This window comes from Rosa chinensis, chromosome 2 (assembly GCF_002994745.2).
Source record: "Rosa chinensis cultivar Old Blush chromosome 2, RchiOBHm-V2, whole genome shotgun sequence".
NCBI lineage: Eukaryota > Viridiplantae > Streptophyta > Magnoliopsida > Rosales > Rosaceae > Rosa > Rosa chinensis.
In genome coordinates, this window is record NC_037089.1 from 57,204,951 (window position 1) to 57,218,062 (window position 13,112).

Genomic DNA, 13,112 nt, shown 5'->3' on the forward strand with positions numbered 1-13,112 from the left:
ACTAAAGAATATTACGCAAATATGTAATTGGAATCTCAACCAAGATTTTGCTCGAGAATCCCGATATATCCAAAATAGTAATTTATGATTAATTTCATCATTAAGAAGTCTATTTGAATACCAATTTCTAATATTCAAATTATTCTTCTTAATGTGAAGACGCTTCTTTCTTTTCGAGATTCTTTGTTGAAATTGGCTAAAATCTCATCCTACATCAGCCCAGATCCGCCATGTTAGACAATATCACTTCATGGATCATCAAAACAAATTTTCACTCCACGTCACTCAGTTGGTTGGTTGTAATGCTCATTATACATTTTCCAATCTAACATCAAATGAATGACAAAAATTTAGGGGTCTAATTAACGCCGAGTTTTTTTTTTTTTTTTTTTTTTGATTTCGGGCAAGCAACACCCGTTAGGTTGGAGTGGTGGTGCTCCTCCCTAAACTTTCATTATTCATAGAAGGATAGTACACCGAGGGGGACATATAACCTGAACCTCGATTTAACATACAATCATCCTCAATAAGGACGTCCTGAATAATATCAGGAGTTTCCTCCACCCAAAACTCATTCAAACTGGATGTACTAGCAAGGTGCGCTAGCCTATGAGCTACACGATTTGCTTAAGTGAGTGGATTTTGAATCATGTTAGTAGGTTGGGAGCTATAAATGGGTAATTTTTTCTTTTGATAAGATTTGTAATTATTTTTCGTTTTATTCTTAGCTTTCCAATTTCAAGCCAGAAAACAATAAAACAATAAAAAATAGTACAAATAAGCGAAATTTTATGACAAGGCAAGTTTGAGACTTACTGTTTCAAAAATTTCTTGCAGTTAAGTAAGTACAATAAGTGATATCATTGAACCTTGATATGTAACATAGTAGTTGAATCAGTACACTCATATATACAACAATCCTCGAATAAGCAAATAAACCAAACTCTAACACACACACACACACACACAGATGGCCCTTCGAGTAAGAGATTCTTTTTTAGGGTTTTTGACATTTAAATGGATCGCTTGTGAGACCTACTTTTCGATCATATATTAGTATCTTGACCGTTCAGATTATAGATCTCAAAGAGTAGATCATTTTGAAAATTTTCAGCCGAATTGATAATTGTTAAGGTATTCATAATCGTGATTGATCTTTATGAATATGAACAATTCAGGTTGGACAGGTTCGGTTCGTCTATTGATTTGATCTAGTTCGGTACCATAACGGTTATCAACTTGGTTGAATATTTGCAGAACTGATCCATTCATAGAGACCTTAAAAAATGAATAGTTGAGATACTGGTATGTGATCGAAAACTGGGTTTTGATACCTAACGAATTCAACCCCAAAACCTCAATATTTCATTAACCTAGACAATCATAGTTGAAAATCTAGAATTTTAGATCCCTAGAAAGTCAAAAACATAATGGTTAAGGGGATGAAAAAGGATTGTAAGAGAAGAGAAGAAGAATTTGAAATAGAGACATAATACTTGGTTAGACTAATAAAGACCATAACAAAAAAATGAAATTAAAGAAGCAGAACAGAAGGAGGAAGTCGATCAAGAAGAAGAAGAGAAATGTATCAATCATGAATATGGTTTGGTAGTTTTTGACCTTCCTCCTATTCATGCTGCTAGTGCTTTTCTTGAAGACCTTGAGGAAACTTTTAGAATTAGAAGATCTTATGCTAGGCCTAATGGTAGGCTAATTGATTAGTTTGTTTTGCTTTGCTCTTTTTCCGGGCCTTTTTAGGCTCCCTTGTAACCAAAAAAAGAAGAAGAAGAGAAATGCGATAGAGAGAGGGATGATTGTGGAGTAAGCTTTGTAGGTCGTGGACATGTCTATCATAATAGGGTAGGAGAAATGCGATAGAGAGAGGGATGATTGTGGAGTAAGCTTTGTAGGTAGTGGACATGTCTATCATAATAGGGTAGGCCTGTCCACTCAAAAATCGCTTCCCGATTAAAGAAAATATTGAATATATACAACCATCAAAACGGTTTTAGTACACCGAGATTTCAAAAATCTGAAACCCGAGAATGAGTCAGGAAAACAAAAAATAGGACCCGAATAAGAACCAAACCGTAAAACTTAGAAAAAGAAACTTAACTAAACCGTCGACTCCGATCCGGTTTGGACCGGTTCTTCGATTTTTCGGGTCCAAACGGCCACTCCCCTAGAAATTAATCCCCTCACCGGTAAAAGTAAAACGGCGCCGTTGCTAGATGCTATAAATAGTTTTCTGTGCGAGTTTTTACTCTCAAACCCAGAAACAATCGTGCTGAAGATCCTATTTTTAGAAGACACTTGAGTCCTCACCGGCACACTTGTTACGATAAGTAGGTTCTTACTCTCAATCTCAATCTTTTCTGTAATTTGAAATTTCTAAGTTGGACTGAATCAGTTACCTTTTACATTCTTGAATTCAGTGCACTAGAAGCAGACAGATACTCTAATGTTATTGATGAACACTGTTTCCTGTTCTTGATTGTTGATCTACTCTGTAGGTATATATGATCAGTGACCCCTTTAGATTTAGTAAACTGGTTCATGCAAAATTTAAGAACATCATAAAAATGCACTCTGTTGGATTGAACATGTTTGTTGTTGTTGTTGGTGGTAATCAGAAAATCATGAACCATTCATGAAATTATTGGTTCTGCAATGAAGCCTTTGTAAATTTCTGTCATTTTTTTAGGGTGTATCTGATTCAAAGCGTGAATAGATATTGAAGATAAGTAAAGGAAGTACTCGAATTTGGTTGCATTGGGGTGAAGACTAAACTGAAATAAGAGAAATCTGCCCGATTTCATAGGTTTTGGATACTGTTTGGAGGGCGGAGGTCCCATAAAGGAGTTTGTCGACAACCATTTTCATGTCTTTATGCATTTGACTGGTCTGTCTTCCAACGCTTTGTCTCATGTGCATTGTAGTTTAGCTGCAATTTATACTGTGTGGTATATATTGTCGTTATTGAATGCAAGTATGAGAAGACCTGAAAAACGGCGGTTGTCTCTAGCCCAAATTACTTCTCGATCACAATCTCAGATGAAAGGTAAGTCAGGGCCACATATCTCATGGAACAAAGAAATGGATGCTGCATTGGCTGAAGCGTTGATTGACCAAATGAAGCAAGGTAATAAGGTTGGTGGACAGTGGACAAGACATGCCATTCCAGCAGTTGTGCATGAGTTAAATATGACTTTAGATCTTGATTTGACAAAAGACAATGTGAAGAATAGACTTAAGGCTTGGAAGAGACATTATGCCATTATTTCTGATATCAAGAATCAAAGTCAGCTTATGTGGGGTGAAGGTAGGAAGATGGTTCTTATCACATCAGAAAATCTGGAAGCTTGGAATGATTATGTTGAGGTATAATAAACAATATTTTGTTCAATTATTTCTGTATATGTGCATGTATGTTGAGGTAAATACATGTCCACGCAATTCATTATCACATTTTTTGTAGTCACATCCTCTTGCACGTGGTTATCAAAACAAATTCATCGATAATTGGGATGACATTGCATTGCTATGTGGGAAGGATCTTAAGGTGCAGAGAATATTGAAGATGTTGAAGGAGAAATGGGAGTTGAAAAGGAAAATGGAGTCAATTTCATCTCTAATTCCCGTAGTCTTACACATCCTTCAGCTTCAACTTTGGAATCACGTCCACTGATGAAGAAAGCCAAGAAACATTCGTGGAGGGTTGAAGAAGAAAATGAAGTCAATTCCATTTCTAATTCACATAGCCCAACACATCCTTCAGCATCAACTTCTAACTTGCATCTGAAGAAGAAGACAACGAAAGTGAAGAAAGATCTTTTGGCAGATGCAATTGGTGAGATGACGACTTCACTAAAGGAGTATTTGGCAAGCAAGATGGACCTGAATAGATCCCAACCCAAAGGTGAAGAAGTATATGAAGTGGTTTCAAAGGTACCAGGGCTCAATAGATTGCAGGTTTTTAAGGCTATACGAGTATTACTGAATGGTAACCCAGAAGAATTCTTTCTATTGAAATATCTTCCTGATGCTGAGAAGACAGAGTGGATACCATATCTTATTAGTCATTCTTAAGGTACTTATCTTGACAAAATTTTAGTGGTATTTCCTGTTAACAGAATATATTGGTTAGTCTTCAGGCTTATGTACTGAATGACCAATTAAAAGCTGTTTAGTCTCTTTTCTGCAATACATATACTCTTGTTCTCATAATTCTAGCTTAGCTATTAGCTATCCAAATAGAAACATAAAATTTTAATATGGTTGAAAAGACATCATACTTTAGAGAATATTTAGGAAACACAATTGTGTTGTGATTAAGTTGGTCAAAGCAGAGGCATGGTTGGCCTTTAGAGGCAACTTCGCAGACCAAATGCAATTATCTGAGATCTCATGTTCAGTGTCCGATATTGCATCTGCTACTGCATTAGCTTCTGTTTAGATGTGCATAGAGTAATGGAGTTGAAGAAACTGGAGAGATGTTGGATGTTCATTATGTTGTTAACGCTCGCCATGGAGTTTTTGGAGTGTCCATTGATGCAGTCAATAGAAGCTTAGAGTCCCCTTCAACCTGGAGATTCTTGTAGATATCCCGAGTGCTGCTTTTAGCCCTGCTATAAGCCAGCTCATTAAAACATTGTTGTTGCCACACTGCCTAGCATAACAAGAGGGATGCCATCTTCATTTCTGATTGTAGAACCAGACACTGCAGTGGTATTCTGCTTAACCGAGTGAGCCATCAAACATCAGTTAACAAAGTTCAAGGTTGGTTGTCTCCATTTGATTACCCTTGCAGTGATGCCATCTTCATTTCTGATTGTAGAACCAGACACTGCAGTGGTATTCTGCTTAACCGAGTGAGCCATCAAACATCAGTTAACAAAGTTCAAGGTTGGTTGCCTCCATTTGATTACCCTTGCAGTGTTTGCAGTAGATGTGTTTTGCCTCTTGGAGTTAGCATCCCAGAATTCTCTGCCAGCATGAGTTTCAACACGAATGACCTTCACTGGATGAGGCTTGATTTTTTGGTATGACTGGATGGCTGGGGATTAGTTGTCTGAAGATTATGTTTTGTGAATCCCAAATTGGCCAGCTGATAGGATGATCTCGGCTAAAGCTTTAGTATTCCACTGTTGGCCGGGCTACATTGCTGATATCTACTTTAACCACTCAGAGAAGGAAGTGACTGGGATCCATTGATATATTTCTTTACCTCTGAAGCTAATGTGCTGGCAGTGAAAAGATGTTCCTGAGTTGCTTGGGGACAAGTAGGTTCTATACTTCTATGGCTCCTATGATTCTGAGAAGCCTGTTCCTTATACAGTTATACTTCAGTCTGTCCCGGATGAGTTGCCAAGCAAGAATTTTAACCTTGCCAGGGATGTTCAGTTTTCAAATTTTCTTTAAGATACTGGACATCCCAGGTTTGCTAGTTGTTTTCATTTGCAGAACTTGCTTGCTTTCTTGACGGTACCAGATCAGACCTACCACGATATTACTACTAGAGGTAAGGGGATTGACACCATTTGATTCACATTGTCCATTGGAAGACTAATTTCCCATTTTTCTGTTGTTCTGATACCAGCTATTGTAATCGTAAGTAACTGAGATTATAATCAATTGCAATTTTCTGTTCTTCTGATACTAGCTTATATTGCGCAAATGGAAATATCCAATTGAAGATCCAGAATTCTTGTATTTGCTCATCACCCACCGGTCACCTCATGCCTTTTAAAGGCTTCCTGAATCTTTTCTTGGTTTTCAGAAGACCTTTTTCATGATCTGAACTTCAGCAAACCCTATAATACGGTTGGTGGCACAGCAGAAGGATGCATTGCCAGTTTTATGTCTCAGTGAGGATTGGTCATTTGCCGAGTATTGGCAATGCCATTTGCCTCTCGGAATGTGCTATTGTGGCGCTTGATATATCCTGATAAAAAAGCACATCCACAGGGCTAAATCTAATCAATTGGTTACACTGCAAGATCCAAACTAAGAATCCCAGCGATAGATAGCAAGAGTATTTTGGATCAAAAACAGTAATTTAAAGATGTAATACATTTAATTTGTAATTTTTTGATACAGTTTTTATAAAAAAAAAGGATAAAAATACCAATAACAAACAGTTGGGCAAGCAAAATCCCAGTTTCTGATAAACTAATGCTTTTTGGTAACCTGAACTAATCATATACATCAATCCCATTTCAGCCAACGTGAATTCCACACTGATTGTTAACTCGTTCACCGTCAATATTACAATTTGCTGATGTAACGGAAACCCCACCTGCCATCAAACTTGACGTTTGTAGAGACTAAGATGAATTCCCCGGGTTTATGTTAGAAAGAACGAGTCTTTGAAACTTTCCAGATAGCTCTTGATAAAACTGAGTTTTTGTTGGCTTCACTTGTCTAATCGCAGTCTCTAAATGTTGCATTTTAATTTCTAAGGCATCAAGGCTCTCCTTACGGCATAAGCTCTCCTGACAGCATAACAAAATCATGATTGATGAAGAGATTCAAAAACAGAAAAATAAACTGTAACAATTTTAGGACTACATCAAACCTCAATAGCTGCAAGACCTGCTTCCCGACAGATTAATCTAATATCAGCACCTGTATAGCCTTCGGCCTGACGAGCAAGATCACGTCTGTTGATATAGCTGCATTTCATATTGTTCAAATGGATACGAAATATCTCTTCACGATCAGTCTCATCTGGAGGTCCCACATATAGCAAGCGATCAAAGCGCCCTGTCCAAAACATTTTCCATATTGTTAGGAACTGTACTACGTGCATGTGTAAGAGAGAGGGACGGACAGAGAGAGAGGGACCTGGTCTTAGAAGCGCACTATCAATCTTGTCGGGCCGATTTGTAGCCGCAATAACAGTGACATCAACTCTTTCTTGCAAACCTAATGTTAACAGTATCAGATCAATTCAAGGATAGGACAGCAAAAATAATGACATAATCATTGGAAAAAGTTTTAGTGGGCATGATCTACACAATGATGCTGATATATTGTCTAAACAAAAACCGTATGAAGGAGAAAAGCTTATAAATGCAGACTCAATAATAATTTTGCCACCAACCATCCATTTCGACAAGAAGTTGACTTATGACCCTATCTGAAACAGACACTCCATCATTTTCCTTCCCACGAATGGCAGCAAGACCGTCAATTTCATCAAAGAATATGATTGCTGGGGCATTAGCCCTTGCCTTTGCAAACACTGATCTCACAGCCTTCTCAGATTCACCAACCCATTTGCTATAAAGTTCTGGACCCTTCACAGAAAGGAAATTCAGCCGTGCCTCAGAAGCTACTGCACGAGCCATGAGGGTTTTGCTGCAACCAGGAGGACCAAACATGAGGACCCCTGTTGGGGGAGAAATTCCTATACGCTTGAATTCGTTCTGGTGCTTTTGGGGCCACATTACAGCTTCTATCAATTGATTCTTCACCTCCGTCTGACCCCCAACATCTTCCCAATTAACCTTCGGGACCTCAACGATTACCTAAAAGTTAAAGGAATGTATTAAGAGCATGTTACAGCAGTGTCTATGGTCACACAATTGATGATATCATTAGCCACTGACATCACCATTAGTCAAACACATAGTATTATATGATTATATAATCACGCCAATGTAATGTTCACATTCAGAGTAGTCTTGGAACGGTTAATCCAATGAGGAGGAACAAAATAAAAAAACTTCTGTTGTCTTGTATAATACCAATCGGATTCAATTATTTATAGTAATAGCTAGCCAAATTGGTCTGTGCTGGTATTTGTCTGATGGGTTCTTAAAGAGAGCACAAGATTATTTAACATCATTGAACTATTTTAGGGATATTGAACCTTCGCACACCAACAGACTAAACATAAATGCTTGCCAGATAACATAATTGCCCATACCTCTCGCATAGCACTGGGCCTCACTTTTATCCTGGCACTTTCAAAATCTTTAAAAGTCACTTTTAATTCTTCTTCAATATCGTCATCTTGATTTGTCCCCTTCAAATGCACAGACAAACAATTCTCTGAAGAAAACGCCATATGTGTGATAGATGAAGATGCAGTATCTGAGTAATCCCTTGACATGTCTGTTGTATCTTCTAAGCAATCAGGTACCATTAGACTGTTGGAACAATCTTCAGAAGTACTAGATGTTCTATGCAAATAATCATGAGGATATCTAGAATTGACATAACGCCTAAGAGAACTGAAGGCTGCCTCGTTGCAAAGGGCAGCTAGATCAGAGCCTACGAAACCATGTGTAGCATTAGCAAGTTGTTGGACTTGCACATCTGAAAGACAGTGCTCCATTTCACCGACAAGAACATGTAGAATCTCAAGCCGTTGTTTGGGAGATGGCACTCCTGAATATCAGTTTCCAATAAGAAAGAGATTAACTTGAGATACAAAATGAAGAAGACAAGTTCTGACTATCAGTATCAATCAATGGACAAAGAAAGCTTCATCCAACTACTTTTCCAAAAAAATGAATAAATACTCGTAAGAATTTCCATTGAAAAAGCTTACCGTGTAGGCTAATGCTTGTTACAAGTATAACAACAAAAGTATTCAGAAAGTTTTGGTTATGACCCAAAAATAAACAAGTAAATACTATGAAAAAAAAATCTCATATTACCTATTTCAATTTCCCTGTCAAGTCTTCCAGGTCGTCTGAGTGCAGGCTCAATACTATCAGGCCTGTTGGTAGCAGCAATTACAAGTACTCTTTCAGTTGTACTAATCCCATCCATCGAATTCAATAGTGTAGCAACCATTCTCAGAGATAGCTCTTCACCTCCCTCTTTCCTTGCAGGTGCAATTGCATCCAACTCATCAATGAATACCTGCAGACAGAATCCATTAGAGAAGGCAAACTAAATTTGAGAATGAACCAGCTAGTTTCTCAAAGGAAAGGCATTTGGTAATATAATCAAATTAAATAATCCAATCAAAATTAATACTCTTTTTTCCAATTTCCCCAAAAAAAAACTTAAATAAAATAAAACTACTGAAATGTTGGCATTATACATCCAATCAACATTACAGTAGCTTTTTTTTTTTTTTTTTTTTTTTAAAGAAACATCTTTTATTGATTAAATCATAAAAAGAAGATGCAACAAAGTGGAGAAGGAGTCCACAGAAACAGAAGCTAGAGAAGACAGTTAGAGTAATAGTCATGTAGGCTCAAGTGCCACCAAATTAGACTGGACAAAGAACCCCAAATTACAACTGCTTTCCAATCTAAAAGAATAGAGGAAAGAGGGAAATCTTTAAACTCCCCAGAAACAGAGGCCCATAAAGATTGCCACACCTCACATTACTGTACCAAAATGGGCTTCAGTGTTGCCATGAAAATTTGGACATAAGGGCATCAAGAACAATTAATTTTACCACCACATGCATCATCACCAAGTCTACTCCAAGATAATAATGATCCCTTAAATGCACAATTGTACATTTAGACGTATAGGCACAACTTTACCATGGAAGTTTGGACATAAAGGCATAATTCTAGTTTGCATAGGATAAATTAACTTTACCACATGCATCACCACTAAGTCTACTGAGAAAAGAATAATGATCCCTAGAAATACAGAGCATGAAAATTAAAAGGGAGAAGAAACCTAACCACAGAAGGTGCATCTTGGCTAGCTGAATCAAAAACTTCACGTAATGCTTGCTCACTTTTTCCATAGTACTGACTCACAACTTCAGGTCCATTGACAGCGAAAAAGTTGACACCAGCATCACGGGCACATAACTGAGCCAAAGAAGTCTTTCCCGTACCAGGCGGACCATGAAGAAGCACTCCCTTTGTAGGTCGTAAACCAAGACTAATTATAAGAAGGATATGCATGAATGAATGTAGTAAAAGAATGAATAAATAATGAGAAATCAAAACCATGTTTTTCCACCAGGTGAAATGTGTTAACTGAACACAACAATTATATAGTTTCCCAAAATCAGCTATAATTTCTTATATACAAATCATAGGATTAATGCATCTGAGGATACTGTAACTACTTAGTCCTTTTTTTTTTAGAAGAAAATTGTAATGCCTCATTACATGAAAATTTCTAGAAATTTATCAGAGGTCGTCTGGAAATTTCATCATTGGTGGTTGACATATACTAATTAGATTAACAAGTCATTTAGATTCAAGGATGTACTTATTTAACAGAGGGATGCACACCAGCAACTATTAGAGATATTTAAAACATTGGCATATACATCTAACATGTTGATGGTTTTATAACAAATGAATATTCCCACCAAAAGTAGCAGCTATGGTTTAATGATGAAAGATTGTAGATATCCCCCAAGAAAAAGTATGTTTACACTACGACAAAGCAATAACGTGTCATATGACGTATCACATACCGTGACAAGGTGTCCATAGATGATGATATTATGATGTCTTTCAAAACTGCATATTCTTTTGAAAGACCACCCAGTCTTGATGGGTCATCTCCTGTATTAGCTATAGCATCCTTGCATTGCACCATAGAAAGATCTCTTCTTTTAGATTCCAGGTTTGATGGCAAATGAAAGCATACTTTTGTTTCCCGCTTCACTAGAAAAGCATCATTTACTTTGTCCACTAACTCAAAGGACTCATGAAGCGAATCATTATTAGCTTTATCATCTGATAAACTCTTAGCACCAATGACTCGAAGTAAACAATGCTGTGAAAGCACCGGAATAGTCACTAGATTTCCACGAAGTAAACAACGAGAATACAACCATGTAGTAGCACACGTCTGAAGAAGTCTTTTTGAAGTGTCATCCCCTAAAACCTCTTGAACATCAAAAGGTTCAACAAATTTTTCATCTGGAGTGATTACACTTGATGCTGACTCCTCACGACGAGGTGAAGCTAATGGACTTCTATTTGAAAAGCTAAGCTTTGATGGATTCAATGGTGTCTTAGGGGATGCAGGCATTCCATTTTCAGGCCGGTAAAACGATTTTTCAGCAGAAGTGTTTGTGGAGGTAGTGTTCATAGTTAATCTACTGTTGGAATGGAGAAGCTCCAAAATTAACTCCTTACAGTCGGACACAGAGAGGCAATCTTTGGTACTAGATGGTTTTTCTGTATCACTTAAAAGACCAGCTCGGACTGTATTTTGTACGGAGTGGATAAATATGATCCTGCCTGATGCAGGACAACCCATGGTCTTTGAAAGATTTGAAGACAGTCGTACCCCGTTCTTTGAAACCTGAGATGAATACAAGAATAAAAGTATAGAAAATGTCTTAGGATAATGTGAATCATGATTCGAGTGCCAATCTCTAAAAGTCCTAAAGGCATAAATGAACAAAGGTTTCCATCCAAATTGCACCCAGCTAATTCAATACTTAGATTGCTAATCCTGCTTGCAAGATGTTGTTCGAAAGTTCAAATCTTACAAGGTACAAGTGAAGTTTGGACCATTCCTCTTACAATCACAAGTTCATAGTGAAAACCCCGTAGGGAAACAGTTACATTACAGCAAAACAGTAATTCATAGCATAGCAATGCATCTAGGACCTTCTTCTTCTTTTCATTTGGAAAACCATTTATCATGATTGTCATATCACCTATGATTCTAGAGCAGAGAGAGAATATGAATTAAAACAATAACTAGTTGTAATTCAAACCTTAGAAGAAGGAAATATAGTTGCAATAGCAAAGTAGTTCCCTGGTTCATTAGCCAAACCTTTGCAAGACTCAACCCCGAAGCATCTAGCACATTCATCTGCTAATGAGCTGAGAGGAAAGCTCTCTGAAACTCTACTTCTCAAACAAGGTAGTGACACCTGCCAATTGAATAAGTTCACAAACATGGTTCAGTTCCCCAACATTGCTTCGAAAAAGTGAAACAAGAAACAAACGCAGTAGTAGTCCTCATATAGAACACATTACCGATACAATGGAGCCAGGAGTGAAGGAATTGGCAACCATGGAAGGCTCTGAAAGCCAAATTTTACAGCTTTTGGAGGTGTCATCGACATCGGTGACTTGGCCAATGAAAGCAGATTTTCCAATCAGAGATGGGTATCTGCTGGAAGCTTGTTCAAGAGAGGTGGCAAAACCCACTTCATTGGGTTCAAAATCGATCGACCCAGAAGAGGCAAAGCTGTCAGAATTGGACAGCCTCGATTGGGCCTTTGAGTTCTTCTTGCCCTTTGAAGGCATCTGTAATAATACAAGCAAATGAAAGTTTACAGAGTCATATACAGAGAATGAAGAGAACCCAGAAAAGCAATCAACTTTAAGAGAGAAAATCAGTAAAAGTAGAGTAAAGAATGAAGAAGGAGAGTTTAGTGGTTACCCAGGAGCCGGGTTCAAGAACAGAGCTCGGAGAAAGGATGCGGAGAATTCCGAGGCGCCGGACTTTTGTCCAACTGGGGTTTATGGGTTTCTCAGTTCAAAACAGAAAAAGGGTTTTAGGGTCTTATATATTTTTTTGAGAAGAGGGTTATAAGATACAAAGAAATAACAAAAATAAACACGTTACCTCGAAACCAATCTACCCCTGCATACTCCTTAATGTTGATAGTCTGCTTCATGTACTTGTACATTTGATAGATTTTGTTACTGCTTCTTCTGATTTAAAAAGTTTACCTTAATGTCCAAGTACAAGACATTCATGCAAGGACTGAAAAATCGAAAAAATCAGCGAATTTTCGCCTAAAATTTCTTTTTTTGTTAAGGCCCGATATATCTGTAGCATACCATGACAATTTCAGCCGATATTTCCGATATTTCTCCGAAATTTTAAATATTTCCCTAAATTTTCGATATTTCCCGAAATTTCCCCATGCATTTCATCTCTACCAACAATTCTCACATGCAAAGTCAATCTCCGTGGGCCCAGCACCAGTTTGCATAAAATTCAATCCAAAAGACCAACAAGTCAACAACAACACCAAGAATCGAACCTTAGTCATCCCACTACCTTTTGAGAGGGTTTGCTAACTCTGCTACACATACATGTATGTATTAATCACAGCATTCTAATATATATTCATTTGCCTAAGAATCTAAAAACTTAAATACACGTCTAATCAATAACTAACTTGAAACACTTAATTA

General features: G+C 37.5%; 2 protein-coding genes across 8 annotated transcripts; one reads left to right on the forward strand and one right to left on the reverse strand.

The window, feature by feature from the left end:
* Window positions 1-2,061: 2,061 nt before the first annotated feature.
* On the forward strand, window positions 2,062-5,781 carry LOC112184595. 6 transcript variants are annotated; one of them, XR_005806602.1, is made up of 3 exons: window positions 2,062-3,381; window positions 3,479-5,521; window positions 5,663-5,781. XR_005806602.1 is itself a non-coding variant. In XM_040514764.1 (3 exons), exons 2-3 carry the CDS (start codon window positions 2,890-2,892, stop codon window positions 3,686-3,688), a joined length of 702 nt encoding a protein of 233 aa, XP_040370698.1. In that variant the 5' UTR covers window positions 2,073-2,345; window positions 2,705-2,889; the 3' UTR covers window positions 3,689-5,658. The 6 variants fall into 6 exon arrangements, 2 of the variants coding, with proteins under 2 accessions (XP_040370698.1, XP_040370699.1); XR_005806604.1 differs by lacking the exon at window positions 5,663-5,781 and having other exon boundaries at window positions 2,064-3,381; window positions 3,479-4,779; window positions 4,906-5,658; XR_005806603.1 differs by lacking the exon at window positions 5,663-5,781 and having other exon boundaries at window positions 2,064-3,381; window positions 3,479-4,745; window positions 4,838-5,658.
* A 259-nt stretch (window positions 5,782-6,040) lies between these two features.
* On the reverse strand, window positions 6,041-12,491 carry LOC112190045 (calmodulin-interacting protein 111). Of its 2 annotated transcripts, XM_024329465.2 has the most exons (11): window positions 12,349-12,491; window positions 11,940-12,212; window positions 11,675-11,833; window positions 10,415-11,253; window positions 9,663-9,867; window positions 8,670-8,877; window positions 7,934-8,397; window positions 7,106-7,532; window positions 6,847-6,927; window positions 6,578-6,765; window positions 6,041-6,494 (listed from the first exon to the last, which is right to left on the reverse strand). In XM_024329465.2, exons 2-11 carry the CDS (start codon window positions 12,210-12,212, stop codon window positions 6,327-6,329), a joined length of 3,012 nt encoding a protein of 1,003 aa, XP_024185233.1. In that variant the 5' UTR covers window positions 12,349-12,491; the 3' UTR covers window positions 6,041-6,326. The 2 variants fall into 2 exon arrangements, with proteins under 2 accessions (XP_024185233.1, XP_040370697.1); XM_040514763.1 differs by lacking the exon at window positions 12,349-12,491 and having other exon boundaries at window positions 11,734-11,833; window positions 11,940-12,081.
* Window positions 12,492-13,112: the final 621 nt, after the last annotated feature.

Bases quoted from the DNA above. Each gene is read 5' to 3' on its own strand.
- LOC112184595 (XM_040514764.1), top strand. From the start codon at position 2,890: ATGCATTTGACTGGTCTGTCTTCCAACGCTTTGTCTCATGTGCATTGT. The intron at 3,382-3,478 runs GTATAATAAACA...CATTTTTTGTAG, and splicing joins CTTGGAATGATTATGTTGAG to TCACATCCTCTTGCACGTGG.
- LOC112190045 (XM_024329465.2), bottom strand. From the start codon at position 12,212: ATGCCTTCAAAGGGCAAGAAGAACTCAAAGGCCCAATCGAGGCTGTCC. The intron at 8,398-8,669 runs GTAATATGAGAT...ACTGATATTCAG, and splicing joins TGACAGGGAAATTGAAATAG to GAGTGCCATCTCCCAAACAA. The intron at 6,495-6,577 runs GTTTGATGTAGT...TTATGCTGTCAG, and splicing joins CAGGTCTTGCAGCTATTGAG to GAGAGCTTATGCCGTAAGGA.